The 21122-nt window shown below is 39.8% G+C and overlaps 3 protein-coding genes across 6 annotated transcripts; 2 read left to right on the top strand and 1 right to left on the bottom strand.

Moving 5' to 3' along the window:
* Positions 1-838: 838 nt before the first annotated feature.
* On the top strand, positions 839-5787 carry trappc13 (trafficking protein particle complex subunit 13; the record flags this gene model as incomplete). The annotated part of the gene is made up of 11 exons (XM_010772741.1): positions 839-1020; positions 1121-1205; positions 1281-1408; positions 1504-1576; positions 1921-1965; positions 2394-2411; positions 4169-4302; positions 4397-4595; positions 5058-5158; positions 5236-5383; positions 5471-5787. Coding segments are annotated over 11 exons (1221 nt in total), but the record flags the coding sequence as incomplete, so codon positions are not given.
* Positions 5788-7990: 2203 nt separating this feature from the next.
* sgtb (small glutamine rich tetratricopeptide repeat co-chaperone beta) lies at positions 7991-13603 on the bottom strand. Of its 3 annotated transcripts, none has more exons than XM_010772725.1 (12): positions 13530-13603; positions 11762-11877; positions 11324-11427; positions 10928-11003; positions 10427-10526; positions 10123-10227; positions 9882-10020; positions 9701-9763; positions 9254-9291; positions 9083-9166; positions 8248-8368; positions 7991-8166 (listed from the first exon to the last, which is right to left on the bottom strand). In XM_010772725.1, the coding sequence occupies exons 2-11, from the start codon at positions 11859-11861 to the stop codon at positions 8257-8259; spliced, it is 921 nt and encodes a 306-aa protein (XP_010771027.1). In that variant the 5' UTR covers positions 11862-11877; positions 13530-13603; the 3' UTR covers positions 7991-8166; positions 8248-8256. The 3 variants fall into 3 exon arrangements, with proteins under 3 accessions (XP_010771027.1, XP_010771030.1, XP_010771028.1); XM_010772728.1 differs by having other exon boundaries at positions 7991-8145; XM_010772726.1 differs by having other exon boundaries at positions 11762-11874; positions 13530-13593.
* nln (neurolysin (metallopeptidase M3 family)) lies at positions 13540-20866 on the top strand. 2 transcript variants are annotated; one of them, XM_010772729.1, is made up of 13 exons: positions 13540-13725; positions 14271-14521; positions 15151-15299; positions 15679-15783; positions 16000-16102; positions 16181-16341; positions 17098-17233; positions 17729-18095; positions 18543-18744; positions 18838-19024; positions 19118-19246; positions 19490-19626; positions 19702-20866. In XM_010772729.1, exons 1-13 carry the CDS (start codon positions 13565-13567, stop codon positions 19852-19854), a joined length of 2241 nt encoding a protein of 746 aa, XP_010771031.1. In that variant the 5' UTR covers positions 13540-13564; the 3' UTR covers positions 19855-20866. The 2 variants fall into 2 exon arrangements, with proteins under 2 accessions (XP_010771031.1, XP_010771032.1); XM_010772730.1 differs by having other exon boundaries at positions 13612-13819; positions 19702-20865.
* Positions 20867-21122: the final 256 nt, after the last annotated feature.

The raw sequence follows: 21122 nt of genomic DNA, 5'->3' as shown, positions 1-21122 counted from the left end.
TCCCTTGAATTAACATCAAACTCCAATTTAAAATCTTTGAAAAATCATCTGGTGCGATTTGTAAGTAATTGCTATCATTTTGGCACAACTGCTACTTACTGTACACAACTGCTACTTACTGTACACAACTGCTACTTACTGTACACAACTGCTACTTACTGCTACTTACTGTACACAACTGCTACTTACTGTACACAACTGCTACTTACTGTACACAACTGCTACTTACTGTACACAACTGCTACTTACTGTACACAACTGTAAAAAACATATATTACCATATGTATATGTTTTCTGCTACTGTCATATTGTGGAAATCTAAATGATCAAGAACATTTTATTTTGAGTATCATTTGTGGTTTAAGTCCACCTTTAAAGATGTTAACATGTTAATGCCTGAATACATTGCTGCTGCAACAAAGTCATTTGCCAGTTTATCTCTGGTCATCTCTCTCTATCCATCTATCCTTCTAATAAGTGTTCATACGGTTTTTTCACCGACCAAATCAAAAAGAAATCACTTTTTGGACTTATATTACAATTGTGGTTTGTTCTGCGATATTAGAGCGAATCATTATTTCTGAAATGTTTCTTCACAGTATCATTCATCATCATCATCATCCTCATCATCATCATTGTTTGTCTTTTGTACAAAGGGTGTTTATTAGGTTGTTTGTAGGTTGGGACCTCTCTGCAGCGCTACAATTCTTCCATCAGATATTGAAACACACATTTAGCCTTTAGATAATACTGTGCTTACTGTGATTGAGATATTGAAATTGTCCATATTGCATTTTGACCAAATTCCTAGTCCTATTTGTTTGTTGGCTAAATTGCTTCTCTCTGGCCCAGGGATAATGATGTTGAGCGATATTCATCAACAGAGGCTGTATACACGCTGTGTGTTCTTCCCTCCGTAGGGGATCTGTTTGATCAGCTCATGAGGGAGGACCCGTCCACCATCAAAGGAGCGGAGGCTTTAATGCTGGGAGAGATGCTCACATTACCGCAGAACTTTGGGTAATAAATGCTGATCAACTGTTGGAGAATCATTCAATCACTTCCTGTTTGTTTTGAAGTTAAAATATCTTGACTTTTCCCACCTCTCTGCATTACACAGAAATATTTTCCTGGGTGAGACCTTCTCCAGTTACATAAGTGTGCACAATGACAGCATCCAAGTAGTGAAGGACATTCTTGTGAAGGTACTGTAAAAGTAGATCTCCAGCACGTTGTATTCCCCCTCCTGTTTGACCCACCTGTGATGTCCCCTCCTGCAGGCTGATCTACAGACCAGCTCACAGAGGCTCAACCTCTCCGCCTCAAACTCTGCCGTGGCAGAACTCAAACCTGAATCCTGCATAGATGATGTTATCCACCATGAAGTCAAAGAAATTGGAACTCATATGTGAGTTTTCCAGTATGTACCCTCCTTTGCACCTTCAATCATCTAGCATAGGTTTCTCTCTTCTAAGCGTCTCTTTGCTCTCTTCCTATTCCCAGTTTAGTTTGCGCCGTCAGCTACACCACTCAGTACGGGGAAAAGCTCTATTTTCGGAAGTTCTTCAAATTCCAGGTGAGTTATATTTGAGCGTTCTCATTAGCTGGCAGACTTTGGAAAACTCCTGTGTAAGCTTGGAGGAGAGCTGAGAAATGTCACAGGCCGACAACAGGGCGAATGCAATTACCATCCTCCCTGTGGACTTAGTGTCCTGCAGTCTCTCAGTTTGTGAAGTAACTCTCCAAACGCCATTCCCTTCCCTTAAGACATATCTCCAGTGTCGGAGCTCAAACGCCATTCCCTTCTTTAGCGTTCAGTCTGATTAGTCCTTTTCCCACGGATATTGATTATTGTTCCGCCGAATGGAGTTACAGTGTGAGAAAACCACAGCGTTCAGTTTGCAATCTATTCTCAATCAGGTTTTGAAGCCGCTGGATGTGAAGACAAAGTTCTACAATGCAGAGGTAAGTTAGCTGCTTTCAACAACCAGCACAGCATAACATGTAGAGCTCCTGTCAACACGCTGAGTATATCTGTTACCATTCTGCAAATAGAAGAACTGTGCTGGATGACAGCTGGAGCAAATACAACATGCTTCATATCATATTTGATTTTTTAGCACGGATCATTACTATGTGCTAATGGGGGCAGCTACTATAAGAATGTCTCCTGGAAAACCCTTGTACCTCCAGAAATGTAAAAAATAGAATTGTGTAATGTTTGAAGAGCTGGAGATCAAGCGTTTTCCTCACAGAGACAGCAAACATTTTCATTTTTCTCATTCTCATACCAGTAGCTTTTTATATTAGTGGTGTGCTATTATTCATTGTCATCATCTTTGGCATGTAACTTCATTTGTTTATTATGTCTTGTATTTTATTTTCTCCATTAGAGTGACCTCAGTTCTGTGGTAAATGTTCCCTCTGTTCTCATCGCTGAACATTAGCTTTCTCTAATCCTCTTTTGGTGCAGCAGACTTTCTGCAGCCAATAGAAAGGCGCAAAGTGGAAGAATGGAAAGTCCTCTAAAAATGATAAAAGCCCTTCTAGATTGGAGACACATTAAAACCTTGACATGAACTTTCCATTTTTGTTATTTTGCCCTTTCTTTGGTAGCTTATGCTTTCTTGCAAACTCATCCTACACAGGGCTTTGACTTTGAATTGAATTGTGGTGTTCAATTGTGGTGGGTGGGGATTGCTCTGATTATACAGTGTCTAATCATTGGGGAAATGATGATGATGATGCTCTGTGATTGTTCTTATTTTTTATGTATCAAGATAACATCACAGACGGTAATGAGGGTGTCTAAATTCTTTGAATCTTTATATGAATTGTTGTATTGCTGGGTTAAAGGTGTAAAGCAACAGGCCGATTGAGTTGCTACGGTCACGGATTATAAAAGCAAGATTTCCTTCTTTCTTTTCTTTTACAATGTTTGAGTTAATGAAGCAAGTACATCTGATTCTTGGTAATGGATGGTGAGGTTTCAGGTTTGTTTTGGAATGGCTGTGCATGGAGCAGAGGCTAAGCTCTGTGGTTTAACACGAACCTCACTCAGAACAGGCTGTGATTCATTTCCTATGTTATGGATTGCAAAGGCATGAACTAATCTCTGCTTCCCTTTCCTTGTATCTTACTGTATAGTAGAGGTTGCACTCAAAATGTGAGCGTTGTTTGGACCACTGAGTGATACTTTTCCAAAGCATCAACTAGTTGCCCACAATCCTGTTCAAACACCAGAACCAATTATCTTAGATGTAGGTTAAACAGTTCAAGTCATATCACTTTAGGTAAGTATCTTACCTTTTTTTTTATGAAATGCATTTTCATATTGAAATGAGATGTTATTAGTTATCAATGAAAAAACGAGTTGATGTTTGAGAGACCTCTTTATGACCTGTGGATTGGTGAAACTCTGGTTGTGCAACCCCTACTGTACTCACGCTGCTCAGCACTGCACTAACAATGTCCTCAAAGGTACACTGAGCAAACATAACACAATTACATTTATGTTATTCAAGTTTAAATGTTTAATGTTACAATACATGTGATTAATTATGACTCTCACAACACTTCAAGTAGTTCAGAGGATATGTTCACGTTATCTTAAAACATTGCTCACATGCTCATGTGTACATTCAAAGAGTTAAAGCTGGTTATAGTCATTCCTCCTGTTCATACTTTTTTTTAAATCCAATGGACTAAAACCATTCCTTTTGACACTAATATAAGGCTTCAGTCATCTGAGTTCAATCATGTGGGTACGTCATAGTATAGTTAACACCTTTACCCTTATTATTCCTGCCAAGCTGCAACAGAGGGATAGTAAAACAAGAGTCATATTATATTAATAACTTTGCACACTTGTTTTAAGATCAACTTGTATTAATCCCAGATAGGGGAGATACAGTTTTGTATAACTCTGTATAGACTACAAAGGCATCGTTGGATTTATATCATTATGTGCAGGAGGAAAAGGACAACTGTTGAAATGAACATATGGGTGTGTGAATGAGACATGAACAGACGTGGACCTGTCCTTTAGCACAGTAGGGTTTACCACTCTATAGTGTACATGTTGCTCAGTTCACCTTGGAGATAACGTGTTTGTGCTTGATGGTGAGCAACACATATGAGTAAGTGACTGGAGGCTTCTCCGCTGCAGACAGATGAAGTGTTCCTGGAGGCTCAGATCCAGAACATCACCACCTCTCCCATGTTCATGGAGAAGGTCTCCCTGGAGCCCTCCATGATGTACAACGTCACCGAGCTCAACACGGTGGCAGGGGGAGATGAAGGGTAAAATCAGCTTTACATGTATATTCCTTATTGTTAAGGTATACCACATCAGCTTTTTTAAACTCAAATCTCAACCCGATCTTTGAACTTCCAGAGAGTCCACATTTGGGAAAATGTCTTACCTGCAGCCCATGGACACGCGGCAGTACCTGTACTGCCTGAAACCAAAGCCGGAGTATGCAGAGAAAGCTGGAGTCATCAAGGGAGTGACGGTGATCGGGAAGCTGGACATCGTGTGGAAGACCAACCTCGGGGAGAGAGGGAGGCTACAGACCAGTCAGCTGCAAAGAATGGTATTAGGACTCTTTTATTTATTGTCCACTATTGCCAACATTCAGAACATCCAGTGAACAAATATGGCGTCCATTCTTTAAGTCTGATTTAAAAAAGAACCTTATCTGGGTTATTTTAGTAGGTTAGGGTTATGGTTCAAATCTTTCTTAGTTACTTACATTTCAATCATTTTCATAAAGATCATGTTTCAAGTGAGAACATGAATGTGTTTTTGTAGAACATGGAGTAGTGGGGTAACCGTCAGCCTCTTGTGGCTGAATTGAGTATTACAACAACAAAACAATTGCAATTCTTTTTGCAAAATAATTTTTTATTTAAGAAGCATTGAAAGATTATCCTTAAAAAAAAAACGTTGGTCATCTTTATGAGGTCATCAACACAGGAGAAAGAAATGATTTATTGTAATATTTTTTCATTTGTATTATCTTTATTTCTGTAATGCTTCTATCTGTGTTCTCCAGGCTCCAGGGTATGGAGACATCAGACTGTCTTTAGAGATGATTCCTGACACCGTCAACCTTGAAGAACCTTTTGACATTATCTGTAAAATCACCAACTGCAGGTAAAAATCCCCGGCCCAACATATGAAACAATCATTGAGAAAAAAAGACATGACCCAACAGCGTTCTCATGTTGCAGTGAAAGAACGATGGACCTGGAGCTGGAGATGATGAACACCCGGTCCATCCACTGGTGCGGGGTGTCAGGGCGACAGCTGGGGAAGCTCAGTCCTGGAGCCTTCCTCTCTCTGCCCCTCATCCTCCTCTCCTCAGTCCAGGGTCTGCAGGTACGATCCAAACCTTTAGGAAAAGTGTTGCTTCGTATGCTCGTGCTGTTCTTGCTGTTCTTATAATCTTTACGTCTTTTGTTTCAGAGTATTTCCGGATTGAGACTTACAGACACATTTCTGAAGAGGACCTACGAATACGATGACATCGCACAAGTGTGTGTGGTCTGCCCATACACCAACAATGAGTGCTAGAACATTTTATTTGGCTTTTTTTGCATTTTAGATATGAATGGACCAACCTTGGGATTCTGCACATGAAGCTCACATTTCACTCTTTTTGCAACCTGATGGGATACTACTGTATTTTTAAATGAATTATGTATAATATAAATCACTTTCTTTGAAATTAATGATGTAAATGGGGATAAATGTTAATAAAATCTCTGTGATCTTTGATTTCCTATGGCTTTCTATGGAGCCTTTGTTGACTGCACCGAGCATATTTTCTTAAAGATCTGTTATAGGGATGTTTGGACATTTTAAACCACATATTTGCCACACATACTAAGGTGATAAATACATTAACCTGTTAAGCCCCGAGCATTTAAGTAAATTGACCAAGATATTACTTTTAAGACATTTTACAAAAAACTTGTTGGTGGTAGGATTCTCTGGAGGTTAGGTATATTTTGAATGCATTTACTACGGCCAATACAAACGCACTGCAAGGAACAATAAACTAATGAGGAACGCAACTTGACGAAACATGCGCAGTGACTGTCAACACGTGCTGCGGTCCCAGCTGTGTGCATCACTTTTTAGTTTCTCCGTTTCCGTGTTTTTTTTATTTTCTTGCAGCATTTTGTATTTGCAATCCTTTGCTTATGCAACACTTTTTGTAAATGGTGCGAATGTTGGTGATTGTTTCTAAATGCTGCAATGTGTTGTCAAGTTGGTGGAGATGTTTCTTCATTTGCATTTGGTTTGGCAAATGTGTGTTTTTGTATTAGCATTGTGCTGGAAAGCGTTCTACTAATGGAAGTGTTTTGGGCCGTTGTAAACTTTGCACCTGTCGGCCACCATAATAACCCGCTATGTAAAGATTTAACACAAGTCATAATACACTCACTGGCCACTTTATTAGGTACACCTATTTCATCAGCCAATCACATGGCAGCAACTCAATAGTCTACATTTAGACATGGAGAGATGGTGAAGACGACCTGGTGAAGTTCAGACAGAGTATCAGAAAGGTGATTTAAGTGACTTTGAACGTGGCATGGTTGTCGGTGCCAGATGGGCTGGTCTATTTTCAGAAACTGCTGATCTAGAATTTTCACACACAACCTTCTCTAGGGTTTACAGAGAATTGTCTGAAAAAAGAGAAAACGTCCAGTGAGCGGCAGTTCTACGGGAGAAATCCTGTCAGCTAAGAACAGGAAACTGAGGTTACAATTCAGACAGGCTCACCAAACTGGAATAAAGAAGATGAGTCGATTTGTGCTGCAACATTCGGACAGAAGGGTTTTGACCCAACAACACGAGGGCATGGATCCATCCTGCCTTGTATCAACGGTTCAGGCCGGGGGTGGGTGTGTAATGGTGTGGGGGTATTTTCTTGGCACCACAGCCTACCTGAGTATTGTTGCTGACCATGTCCATCCCTTTATGACCACATTGCACACATGCTACTTCCAGCAGGATAACACGCCATGTCACAAAGCTCAAATCATCTCCAACTGGTTTCTTGAACAGGACAACGAGTTCACCGTACTCTAATGGCCTCCACAGTCTGCTGATCTAAATCCTACAGAGCACCTTTGGGATGTGGTGAAACGGGAGATTTGCATCATGGATGTGCAGCCGACAAATCTGCAGCAACTGGGTGATACTACCATCTCAATATGGACCAAAGTCTCTGAGGAATGTTTCCAGCACCTTGTTGAGTCTATATGCCACTAAGAATTAAAGCAGTTCTGAAGCCGGTACTGGCAAGGTGTAGCCTACCTAATAAAGAGGCCGGTGAGTGTATAACAATCACAAAAAAGCACGAGTGAAACACGTTGCTGGATTTCAAGACATTTATTCACATGTTTTGGACAAAACATTGTGCTGCCCTAGCATATACCTATTTGTTTCCATAAAGCATCTGATCTCAAATACCAGATTTAAGAGCATGCAAAATGATCAATCTTAGTACTCTAGTTAATGAACAATTAAATATGCTTAAAGGGGGTATATTTAATCTTTGATAAAGTGCAGTAACAACATAATGCAGGCTGCAAACACTGCTATACAATTACATTGTTGTCTTAATCAACAGTTAAGTAGTACTTGTTGAAAAGCAGTGATGTGAGTCCAACGTGTTTTCAATACACAAGTAGAGCCTATGCTGTCTACAAAAATAATATTGAACTGGATGCAATATAAACCTGGTGTGTTTTTCTATGAACACACGCTGAATGTTTCCTGCAGTCCTCCCTACTCTCTAAGTATCATGAATAAACAGAATGATCCCTAACTCATAACGTGAAGCGGGCAGTATTTTCAGCACATATAAAACACAATTTCAGCAGGATGTAAAAGCAAGCTTCTTGGCTCTTTTTGTGATTAAGTGTTTCAAATGTGTTTTGTCCTTCATGTGTAGGATGCTTCATTTCATGGTCCAGTCTCTAGGTCTTCACCTCTCTCCGCCTCAGAGTTTTTATTCACAGTAAAGTGCCTTCAACCCGATCCTTGTCTCTTCGTTCCAGCTGTGCCGGGGATTTGATTTCAAGAAATGGGTGAGAGATTGTAATCGCGCCATATGGTTGCCCTTCCTTGGAGAAAAAAATGTGAGACTGGAATATAAAAATAATACATGTTAAGGATATATATATTTATATACGGGCAGCTAAGATTTGGTTTAAAAGTATAAAGACCTTATCAGATCAGGAGTGCTCCTCCGCGCTGCCGCTGAATGAGCGGCTCCGGATGTGGTTCCTCAGCTGCTCGATCAGCTCGGGGTTCTGCTGCTGGATCTGCTGCGCAAACTGTTGACCCCTGACAGACCAACCAGAGAACTGTGTTTAAAACAATAGCTTACAAAAAGCAAGATGAGAAATATCTTAGTTTTTAATATGCAGTAGAAGAAATTCCTTTTTGATAAAAGCCTTATTTCCTCACCTTGTTGACATAAGTAAAAGTATTCTGACGCTGAGCTACGTGGGAAAAAGTACTATCAACAGAGCCACTGCTTCTCAATATCTAAGGGGTTTGTGGTCTGAAAATGTCACCTCAATTTAGGGAGTTATTAAATTCTGTTTTAGCCTCCACCAACGTGTATAAGGTCGTTTTGAAAAATGTTAGTTGAGGTGCATTGCTCCTGCATCAAATTTCACTTGATACATGCAGGAAAGTACTCTAACACCACAAACTGGCTTTGACCCTCAGTGGGCAGCATGCCCCGTCGGAATCAGATATTCATATGACATTGTTTCAGAAATGTGCCCATTTTTTTTATTGTCAAGAGTTATATCAGAAAATCTATATCACTCTCAGGATTGTACCACAAATGTAAAAATGGTGCCAGTAGATAGTTAGACTAGACTGGAACCATTCAAATGGATTCCTGTAGTTTTATATTTGTCGTACAGACTGTAACATTTTGAATAACTACTTTAATGTCTTATATTTAAATATGTTGAACTCATTCAAAACTCTCGACAGTGAATAATAAACAAGCAAAAGTATTTTCATCTATTTCTATGTACTTACGCTTCAATCAAACTGGAGATGTCCGACAGTCCCCCGACTCCTGCTGCAGGACCCCCGACTGCATTCGACATCATTCCTGACATACTGACCCCCAGAGACACAGAGACAGGGAGTCAAATCATGCTTCTTCTGCACTTTACTCTGAAGGCAACAATTCATTCTGACACTCACAGCTGTTGCACTTGTTGGTTCTGCATCACGCTTGCAGCCTGTGGACAAAAATCTAGTTTTTCATAGATGTATTAAAAGGACGATTCATTTCTGATTATCTAGTGCGGTACAGCTGTATACGGACAGATGATTTAGATGTATGTTGTCATTGTTGCTGCAGTAAACTCTGGTATGCTTGTAGAAGCGTTCTTGTCCTGGCAGACGTTCCCTTGTGTCATCGTTTAACGAGTCCGCGCTGTCAGAAACCCAGGCACTGTGCCCTCCCCTCCACAATAATCCGGTTGATTAATGGGCTAACTGTCACTCATGGGGCTAATTAGGACAAAAGAATCTGGTCTAACCTTCACAGAGACAAAACAAGCATACAACACCTGTCTCCAGGACAAATGTTTGCTAAACAGCGCTAACCTCTCAGGCTTTATGTGCAGTGCATACATTCAGACTCACCATGCTGATGAAGGCAGGGTTGTTGATTAAACTAGCCATGTCGAAACCCAATCCAGCAGCTATCTGTGGCGCACATTAAAAAGGTCAAAATAAACATGACTCGGATATGTATGTAAGCTTTGATGGGACATAACTAATGTTACATAATAAAATGAGGTAAAGACAGCTTGCTTTTACTCACTGGGCTGCTTGCTTCTTTCTGCTTCTGCTCCGCTATCTTCAGGTTGGATTTATAGGTATCATTATCTGGATCTAATACCAAAGCTTTCTTGAAGAAGGAGATTGCCTCTGGATACTTGTTCATGGCTGTCAGAGCCAGACTGCAGCCACAAAATAAAGACACAGACCGCATTTTCTCAGAGCTTGAAATATCATTGAGACAGAAAAATCCTTGTTTTAATAACGCCTAACATGAAACTCACCCCATCCTCCCGTACGCTTTGCTGTAGGTAGGATCAATCCCAATGGCTCTCTCGCAGTCACCAGTTGCCTCTGTGTAGTTTCCCAGTTTACTGTGAGCCGCCGCCCTGCAGAGGGTTACATTCAGACCCCATGCTTAACTTTATAACTGTGCGTTGTACATACATAACACAAGGAAGGGATTTAATCAACAATTTAGTTCTCCTGTTCAAATGTGCTTGTGTGCTGTAGTATATAATATGTAAACCAGTACAAGTTAGGTGGAGAACATTGACAGTAAATCCTGTTGCTTGCAGTTGTAAAGACCTGTTGCAGTAGTACACAGCGTTTCTAAGGTCCAGGTCAATGGCCTTTGTGTAGCACTCCACTGCACATCTGTAGTTCTCTTCTTTCATGTGGTTGTTCCCTGAAAAGAAAATGGGTAGGGGTTAGGGTTGGAAAAAAACATGTTGTTTAGCATTTTTTGCCAAAGTTATAATAGATGCATCACAGTTTTGCTTTTTGTCATGGCTTTTTTAAATAAATGATGCAAATGTATCAACAATTGATGTACAAATAATAATTCATATTGGGATGAACGTGATATCAACAGTAAGATATATTCATGGTAAAGGTCTCAATGTTGTCATGGATATCATCAGAATTTCATTTATAGGCATACTGTCTCTATATTTATCTTCTAGTTACCTAGTAACCTCTTCTGTATTATTTTTCTTTATCAGAGCACAAGCACTTTGTGGTGCTACCAGGAAGGCTACAGAGGAATGCAAAGTTTTAGTTATAGTAACAATTAACGTTTGACTTTACCTTCATTTTTAAGTTGCTCCGCTCTTTCAATGTCTTCTGGAGATGGGGAGGTCTCTGGTATGGTAATATTGTCATTCTAAGTAAATGAAAAAAATAAAAGAGTCATTACTTCTAAGTGAATAGTGACTGAATTGTAAACAAGAGATGTTGACCTTAACAGGAGGGAAAGCAGGTGTAACTCATTGTATTAAGGATTTCTATATGCTGGCCATTACCTAATGGCATGTGAGCCAGCATGCACAGGTGTACACAAAGATGTAGTAACAGTTATATTGACAATATATATCTGCCATAAGAAAGGCTTATAGTGTTGACTTTGAGTTTTTATGTGCCATACATAATGATGAAATATCGTACCTCCTTCATATGTTAAGTCATGGATGGTGCATCACCCACCTTAAGCAGGGAGTTGAGGAATATTTCTGTCAGGGGCTGTGGCACAGCGAGGTGGGAGTCACTGGAGCCGATCTTAAAGGTTGTCTCCAAACACTGTATGGCAACTGCATTCACAGAAAGATGTTGACCAGATAAATAACATTTCTGAGATTTTAAGTTGCCAGCTAAAAAATTGGTCATCACAGTATTGTTCTGGTGGGATGGTGAGTCAGAGCTTGGCTGCTCATTCAGAGTGAGACATTTTTCTATCTGTTTACATAGGATGAAACACACCACCACAAGTACTGAACACCATGCCCTAATTCCCAGTCTAGTGTGATTCTTTATCTTTTATTCTCACTTTATAAGGATAGTGGGATAAAAGCATTACTCTGCTGAAAGCTGAAGCATGTTGTCCTATATTTGTGAAGTGTAGATGCACAGCGAGATGGCCTATACCTTCGAGGCTCTCCTGCTCATCAGAATTCAAAGCACCCTGATGTGTTTGATCTCGTAGGAACTGCACAATAGAGAATGCCAGACGCTTCTCCACTGCCATTTTTATCAGGAAACTGCTGCAGACAGGAAGTTGTTTGGGATGGAACAGAAAAGACAACCACAAAAGAATGACTGTATTTATTCATAGGGTGTCCCTTTATAAAACACATGGTAAGATAATGAATAGCTAAAAGTTGCCACATTATAAATAATGCAATATAAACTTATGGTTAAACTGTTGGTCAGATGCAAACATCCAGGGTCAACAAAAGTTATCTAGTAAACCTCAGTCAGATACAACATCGATACTAGGTCGATTTGTCAATGAGCACCTGCTAGATATTTGTGGGTTTAAGTGAATAAATGTCTTCAATATCTCTATTGAGATTCTTAATATTCACTAACCCTAACCCAAACCCTAGCCTCAACCCTCTCCCTAACCCAGCAACAAATAAATGCCATGATAAATTATTTCAAACTCATGTTCCATACCCTTTTTCCTACTAGTTTGATTAACAGGTTCACATTTCTATCTGAATATGAACAGGTGCGCTCTCAAGTGGCTGATCTTTGGATCGGAAATGATCCCTTTTCTAAGTCACAGGTTTCCATTATTGATCAAGGCACATTCATTCATAGTCAAAGTCCCTGCACAATCCTGATATATGGTATGTGGTGGTGAAATAGGCATATGGGTTTTGTATGGTTTGTTGAATTATGTCAAATCCCAACCAACTCTTAAACAGTGTTGGTTATGTTGTTATAGTCATTAACATAGGCCTCAAAATAATCTTCAAGATTCACTACAACTCAAATGATTGTTGGTTATTAATAAATTGCAGTGGTTAAGAAGTTTGCATAACACATGGACTAATGTGAACCCTGCAGGGGACGCAAGGAGCTCTGTGTTTAAACCCATTGCTCACTAAAATGAAATGACCACAATATTGGCTCAATAGCAGATTGTTGCCCCGGGGTCCTGCTGCTAACAGGTTGATTTAGTTATTCTATTAACTCCGGCAAAATAAGAAATGATGCTGTCGGTGCATGGTTCTTGTTTCCAAGACAACTCAGAGGTGGATGAGAGCTAAATTATTATTGTATACTATACACACCAACAAAAAAAAGATTGCTCCATTAAAAAGATGGCCGTTTTTCATCTGTCTGACCGAAGCAGTTCCACAGAGATTGGCTCAGCAACCAAAATGTAAACAGACTCTATGAGGAAAATACATCGCAGACACAAACAAACAAACAAACAAACACACACTGCCTCATATCTCCATCACCCTGATGCCATGCGTTGCTAGGCTTATTCGGGCTCACCCACTCCTCCTCGGTGTGTTGACACCATAGACTGACACACGGACATGCAGTGATGCGGAGGCTGTGGTGTAATACCATCATGGAGATGGTAATCAGGAGACGATGTGTGTTTTTATTCATTTCGCAAGCATTATTATTGAATAGCCTAAATCCAATGCATTCGAGAAAACACAACCACTGGCGCATGCAGCTGTTTGTCATAAAGCCTGTCTTTAGGATAATATCCGCTGATCGCCACTGTGCAGATTGTGAGGCTGAAACAATCACAACCTGCTGTCAGGGCAGCAAAACATGCAGGAGGAGAGGGAGGAAAGGATCTCAAATCACCTAAGTAGCACTATAAATCACATTTATAAATAACATTGTGTCAAAGGATGCCACTCGGAACCCCCCGCCCACCTACCTGAGCTCTTTTCCAGCTGTCTGTGCCGCCGCGTCATGAGGACTTGTGTCGGATTTGATCGCATCTTCTGCGCCTGCGCCTTAAAAGCGGAAACAAGGAGCCTTTTCCACATTTCAGAGGAGAGGGTGCCTGCTCTGTTGCTGCTGCTGCTGCTGCTGCCTCTGTCCCTGCACAGAATGGTTTGGACTGAGCCACAGTAAGAGGAACAGAAAGGGGCTTTTTGTTTGTACGGAGAACGCATGAACCGCTGGCATGTGTGCGTTAAGAGTTATGTGCCGCGTGCTGTACAGGTATGATTCTGCATAGGCCTATGATGTTAAGACTGTTAATTTAACACCGGTGTGATTTGCTTCATTAACTTACTCCTCAAATCTCCAACAATGGTTGCTGTTATTTCATTTACCACCTGTTAATCATAGTAAAAGGATGATAAAATAATGCTCCATTCACTCCTGCTCTTTAAAGGAAAGCGCTGAAATGTTTATAAGTCTTGGCAGTGGTTTGTCACAGCTGCCGCCCTTACTATTTATGATCTTGTTTTGAAAGGCTTCCGCTGTCATGCTATGAAACTCGACCCTGAGTGGGAAAAGGCTCCCTCTTAGCATGGAAAAAATGCAGAGCACGTTTCAAGTGTGACCTTGAATAATTAACCGCTTACAGTGGCCTTGTGTCACCTGTTAAATTCAATCTGAACTGTAATTCTGATTCAAAGTTGAAACTGAGAAGTCTAATGTTTTACAGCGTCTCCAATCCTCTGCTGAGAACCACCATCCAGAATGGATCTGTGATATCTGCCAGAGACTGTTCCCTGGCAGGAAATAAGAGATGCGCTTTGAGATGGGACCTGACCCCGGATGATATCCGGACCTCTACAGACAGCTTGATAAAAAGAGTAAAAGCTGTCTATGATGACATCGGGTCTCTAAAGATAGAACATGTTTCAGTTGAAAACACCCTGAAAGCCTTGGCTCATGCCAAACTGGATTATGCATGTAAGTGTTGAGGTATAAATCTGGTGATAATGTACATGTTTCTTGTTGATAAGAACCGTGTGCCAATATGCTCCATTGTTGTCCTTAAGCTATATAAAACACATAAATGGGCCTCATTGTTAAACGACGTGACACTTTGCATTATTACCATGAAGTAAAGTAGCCTATACGTTCAGTCACATATACTGTACATCTACGTATTATAGCAAAACATTTGTATTATACCCCAGCTGAAAATAGTCCCAGACAAACACACAATAATTTATTTTTACAGATTTTTGAAGGTTTCGGTTTTCAGCTTGAAAACATAGTGGGTGTGAAAGTGTGGATTTGGTCTTTTAATGGGATCTTTTGAGAAAAAAATATATGTAATAATAACATCTTTCATTTATTTATTTTATTTTGTAATCGTTTATTTGGCAGGGACAATGCACAGTAATGAACACTTAAAACACTAAAATGTGTCAAGCGTAACAGTGCCAGATTTAGCTTTGAGCTCATTTCCATCCGCAGTCCCTTACATAAAACATTTAAGAAGATTACATTTTACAAACAGAATGGGTTACTTCATGCATTTTCCTATCTGGCACAATGTTAATGCTGTCTTTTTGTCTGTTCTGTTCCCTTAGCATCGCTCCATGTGCTTGATTTCCCCCAGTACGTCTGTCCTTCTAAAGAGGTTCGGGCAGCGAGCACAGAGGCCGACAAGAAACTGTCTGAGTTTGACGTGGAGATTAGTATGAGGGAAGATGTTTTCCAGCGAATCATAGCGCTGCAGGTACGCCTCATATCACATCCACTTGAACATACACATCACGACATGAGGGGAGTTAGGCTAGTAAAACACCCAGTCAACTCGATAATCGTGTTAAAGTATTGTTAACGGTAAAATACATGGATTTTGAAGCTCGTTGAGGGGTTGGTGCATTTAGCTGTAGCTATGCCAATGACAAATTGGCAAGGCCTGAAGTGTGTATACAGTAACCTTATTTGACTCGACCACTGGTTCTCTTTTTAGCATGGGAAAGTAATTTAATCTGATCTTTTCCGTGGAAGCCCACACCATATGTTTTTCTGTGAATGAGTGGCTTGCTCACTTGCAGCATAATTACAAGTGAGTAAATAAGATGTTGGTTTTTGTGAATATTTGTTCACAGAACAAGCTCCAAGATAACCTTTTACCTGAAGAGAAGAGGCTCTTAGACAGACTTGTTACATTGGGCAAGCGGAAAGGACTGCACTTGTCTAAAGATATGCAAGAGGTAAGAAGAATAAGTGACTTAATTAGTAAAGCTGCTTTAATTTTGACCATATAAATTGCATTGAAGAGTTTTGTATAATGAAAGCAATTTGGTAATTTTAGGTTTGAATGTTTGGCTGTATTTATATTTTTTCCCCCCCAATCTTATAATTCTTCAACTATACTTGAAAACAATATATAAAAACATAATTCCTGATGACTCCCTTTCTTTCTAAAGGAAATAAAAAGAAAATCCAAGCTTATATGTGAACTCTCCATAGAGTTCAACCAGAATCTGAATGAGGACAATACGTTTCTTGTTTTTTCTGAGAATGAACTCGGTAAGCCTATACACAATACACTAAGCCTGGGGGACTGCCGGATTTGATTTAAATTGATGTTGTTAACTTTCTGTTAAGGTGGTCTTGCTAACAGCTTCCTCGATGGACTGGACAAGACAGCAAACGGGCAGTATAAAGTGACACTTGAATATCCCCATTACTTCCCACTGATGAAGAGGTGTCATAACCCTGAGACCAGGAGGAAGATGGAAACAGCTTTTCACAGCAGGTGTAAAGACGTGAGTGGAGTCCGATAACAAATCTGTGCTTCCTACACCTCCCTGAACCCAGTGAGAACTGTCTGTTTCAACTTCAGTTCATCCATATACTGTTCACCTGCAGAAATAGTGCTGTCACTTGCAATTACTACTGTATGCTAAAAGTCTCAAATATAACCTCTCTAAACTCTCTCTCATACAAATACTTGCCCAAATAGTATTACAGACATACACACAAGGGTATCCGAGGAGGTCATGCATGCACTAGTATATCCGTTAGTTATTCCATCTCATTTATATCTGCTGTACTGTTTACTGTTCACTCTCCAGGAGCCGTAGCTGTATTAAATGACTGCTAATGTAAACCAGTTATTTCCCGCTGCTGCTTGCCAATTAAAAGTATTTACGTGGTGAAACACAATGTAAAACAATAGCAAGCAACCTCAGTGAGCTGTTTCCTTCACAGTTGCAGGTGAAAGGTTGCACACTGCTCACATGACGCTGCAGTGTGGAAAGCTACTTTTGCAGCCTGAAATCAGACCCTTGCTGTAACTCTCATGGAAGAGTGCCAGCAATTGAGTGATTTCTTTATTAAAACAATATGAGTTTGTTATGCTGCACTGTAAACAGATACTCCAGCTGCTCTTCTGTATATTTTTGCTGCACCTGCTGTTACCACACATGTCGCCAAAGCAACCAGGACTAAAATAGAGATTCTTCAAATTGTAACCATTATTTGATCTGCATATCTCTTTCTTCCACTTTCTTTTATTTCAGGTTAACACAGCAATCCTGGAACAATTGATACAGCTGAAGGCAAAGGTTGCAGATTTACTTGGTTACACTAGCCATGCGAACTATGTGCTGGAGATTAACATGGCCAAGAATGCAGGCAATGTGTCTGACTTCTTAGGTATGACAGCTTTGACGTAGCACCACACAGGCACACGCACACATGAAAGACATGTAATTTAAGACGAGACCATCTTTTAACCGCTTTGCATTACAAAGATCAACTTCATTGGACAGATGGGTGGGCTCAACTGTTAGACAGAAACCCTACACCTCATGCCTGTTGAGTGTAACGTTGTAAATGTTGTACTTCATGCCTCCTATGTGGTGTCATGTAGCCTTCATGATCAGTGTCATATATCACAAGTGAAAAATGGCAGACTGAGTGTTGTCAGTGGCTTGTTATTGTATTACAAATCCATATAAACGAGAGATAATTGATGATCTTTTTAAAAAGTAGTAATTAATAGTAGTTTTAGATACAAACAAGATCCCAGATCTGAGAAAGGACTGAGACTTTGTGCTTTACAATTAGACATATAGAAAAAAACCATAATGACATGATTTGAAACTTTTTGGCACATTTATTTATCTTGTTTTTGTTCTAACTCTACAGATACCTTCTATGAAACACTAAAGCCCATTGGAATCAAAGAGAGGAAATATATTCTTGCACTGAAGAAGCGTGAGTGCTTGATGAAGGGCTTCCAGTATGATGGACAGATCAATGCCTGGGACCTACCCTACTACATGAATCAAGTGGAGCAGTGCAAGTTTGCTGTGAACAAAGACAAACTCATTGAGTATTTCCCTCTTGACGTGGTGACAGAGGGACTGTTTGGTATCTACCAGGAGCTGCTGGGTCTCACATTCACACAGGTGGAACACGCTAATGTGTGGCATGAAAATGTCAAGCTTTATTCTGCCCGGGACACTGAAACTGGAGAGGAGATCGGCCAGTTCTACATGGACTTGCATCCGAGGTAAAGAAAGTGTCACTGTAGGACTGCAGCTAACAAGTGTAGCGATTAATGTCCTGATACATTTTTGATTCTTTGATTGATTTTATCATCTATATAATGTCATACAATTATGAACATTCCAATTATATGTAAATGTCTTGATTTGTCTGACCAACAGTTTAAAATCCAAACTTATTTCATTCATTATCCAATTTTTTTTTTAACTGCATATTTTCAGAAGCCCTAACTGGGGCATTTGTGCTTGAAAAAGGATTAATTTAATTTGGAAAATAATTGCTGATCCATTTGCTGTTGATCAACCTATCGTATAGCTCTAATCAGTTCATTCACAATTATAACAAAATATTAAGGCTATCGGTGACAATAGCCCTTAATCTTTGTAATGTCATTACTATCAATGCTCTGATTGAGCCTGCTGTCTGACTGTGTAACTTCATCTTCCACCAGGGAGGGGAAGTATGGCCATGCAGCGTGCTTTGGACTGCAGCCCGGCTGCAGGGGACCTGATGGAAAACGCAGGCTTCCAGTGGCGGCCATGGTGGCTAATTTTACCAAGCCCAGAAAAGGTTGGCCCTCCCTCCTCCAACACCATGAGGTGGAGACTTATTTCCACGAATTCGGTCATGTTATGCATGAGATCTGTTCTAAGGTAGGTCACTTTGAATATCAGCAGCTTTGTGTGAGTTTAATATAGTATTGTATATGAATTAGAGTGATGGAGATTGTCCTGTGTTTGTTACAGACCACTTTTTCAGAATTCAGTGGAACCCTGGTGGAGACAGACTTTGTGGAGGTGCCGTCGCAGATGCTTGAGAACTGGGTTTGGGAGAAGGAGCCTCTGAGGAGAATGTCCCGCCACTACAAGGATGGCAGCCCAATCCCAGACAATCTGCTCGACAAACTGATTGCATCTAGAGTTGCCAATACCGGTGAGAAACTGGAGTTTTCTGTTCATTCAAAAAATAAATGTGTAGAACATTTATAGAGAAATCAAGGGTCTCTGACTTTTCTATTCTCTTCAGGACTGATGAACCTGCGCCAGGTAGTCCTTGGTCAAGTTGATCAGTCTCTACACAGTTGTCCAGATGCTGATACAGCTGAGGTGTTTGCAAAGCACTGCAAGGACATCCTGGGTGTTCCCGCTACACCAGGTCAGTAGTTACTTTAGCAACAGTAGATTTGCAAGGTTATTTTTTCTATTACGCATATATTTAGAGAAATATATGCATTAACATTTTTCTCAGTGATTGAGAGCATTTATTTATCAATTGTCTCTATAAAAGATAAATACTTGCATTGTTACATTTAAAATGGACAGAAAAGCTCTTTGTGTTTGATTGATTCTGTGAATGTCAGCTGTATTTGATGTAATAACAAAGCTCTGTTCTCTGCAGGTACCAATATGACTGCCAGTTTTAGCCACTTGGTTGGAGGATATGATGGACAGTACTACAGCTATCTGTGGAGTGAAGTTTACTCCATGGACATTTATTTTAGCCGTTTTAAAAAGGAAGGCATTATGAATCCAAAGGTAGGTGTGATTATTACAATATATCATATACATTTTCTTGTAAGCACACATCTCACTTTAAAATATATTTATTAGGTTGGAAAAGAGTACAGAAGAGTGATCCTGGAAGCTGGTGGATCTGAGGACGGCATGGACATGCTGAAAACCTTCCTCGGCCGTGACCCCTGCCAGGACGCCTTCTTTCAGAGCAAAGGACTGATTAAGTCACAGAAAACACAGACTTTGTAATTTGATATATATACTGTAGAACTGTTTTTTTGTCAAACTATTTAATATTTTTGTACTTTTTGTATGAAGATCGACCTTAAAAAAAAGACTTTTCTTGAAGTGTATTGAAGACTGGATAATTTCTACCTGCTGGTAAAAAATAAATAAACTGTAAATCATGAAGGATCCTCATGATTGCATGTACAATTGTGTAAGTGTTAATAATTATATTTACAATGATTTTGTTATATTTAAGTGTCCTACTTAGCTAAAGCAAAAGACGCCATGCACAAACCTATGACCCTATGACTATGAAAACAAGCAGCTAAATGTGAATAAGTCAGCATTCATTTAATTATTAACACCACCTGTTTTCTACTGTGACATGTAAACATTTCTTCTGTGAAAAGGCATAGTTGTGTGTGCACAGCTGCATGTTACCATTGTAAAAAGACATTGTTTCTTAATTGTTTTAATTGATCATGATTTTTTTAATTTATAGATTACCAATAGCTTATGTAGGTGGATATGCAGAACACAATTGTTATTGCATCTTTGAATTTGTTGTCCTGTCAAATTTCCATTAGACTGAAATATGTATTAGAATAAGCATACAGATTCAGACAGGCGGTAATACGTAGGACACTATGGTTAACTTTCGGAGATTCTTATGCAGTCTAGAATCTCAAAACTGCACGTACTAGGGCAAAATTGCTTACAAAACCTTATTGTAAATACATGTGTTGCATTAACTTCCCTCCTTTAAAGGGGATTAGGCTCTTGTAGGAAATATTTAAAGAAACTGATTAAGAAAATGTGTTTATAATCACAAAAAGGTTTGCATTATTTAAAATTCTCCTGCAAACACCAGGGGGCACCACAAGATAGCATAAACTGGAATTGTACTTCGAAATAGTAAAGAAAGATACATTTTATCGTTGGATAACACTTTCTCTGATAAAAATTTTTTTTTTTAAATGAAATAATGTACATTTGACTGCCATGAATGGTGAGACTGTTGTAAATAGTGCAAACACCTTTATGGTTGTAGGTTTGTTTAATAAAATGTCTTATTTGCCATTGCTTCTAGTCAGTATGATTACCTTCCTTAACCTAATCAGATAGGAAGAAAATGTTGTCGAGCAAATGGATGGGTGATACGGGGATTCATTAAAAGTGTCAGGGAGAGATAGTGAAAGCATCACCGCGGGGCTCGGTGCAGCTGGAAGGAGACTTCTGGTGGACAGCCTCCTCCTACATGTAGGCACAGAGGTCGCAGAGAAGAAACC

The sequence above is a fragment of the Notothenia coriiceps genome, unplaced genomic scaffold (genome assembly GCF_000735185.1).
Source record: "Notothenia coriiceps isolate Sejong01 unplaced genomic scaffold, NC01 NC01_scaffold00011601, whole genome shotgun sequence".
NCBI classification, from domain to species: Eukaryota; Metazoa; Chordata; class Actinopteri; order Perciformes; family Nototheniidae; genus Notothenia; species Notothenia coriiceps.
The sequence above is the reverse complement of the archived record's forward strand: the minus strand, read 5'-3'. Positions and strand labels throughout refer to the sequence as shown.

Coding starts and splice junctions, on each gene's coding strand:
- nln (XM_010772729.1), top strand. CDS start 13,565: ATGAGGACTTGTGTCGGATTTGATCGCATCTTCTGCGCCTGCGCCTTA. Junction 14,522..15,150: donor TGCCAAACTGGATTATGCAT/GTAAGTGTTGAG, acceptor CTGTTCCCTTAG/CATCGCTCCATGTGCTTGAT. Junction 19,247..19,489: donor GGGTGTTCCCGCTACACCAG/GTCAGTAGTTAC, acceptor TGTTCTCTGCAG/GTACCAATATGACTGCCAGT.
- sgtb (XM_010772725.1), bottom strand. CDS start 11,861: ATGGCAGTGGAGAAGCGTCTGGCATTCTCTATTGTGCAGTTCCTACGA. Junction 10,527..10,927: donor GGAGCAACTTAAAAATGAAG/GTAAAGTCAAAC, acceptor TTTTCTTTTCAG/GGAACAACCACATGAAAGAA. Junction 9,292..9,700: donor ACCCTGCCTTCATCAGCATG/GTGAGTCTGAAT, acceptor TTTTGTCCACAG/GCTGCAAGCGTGATGCAGAA.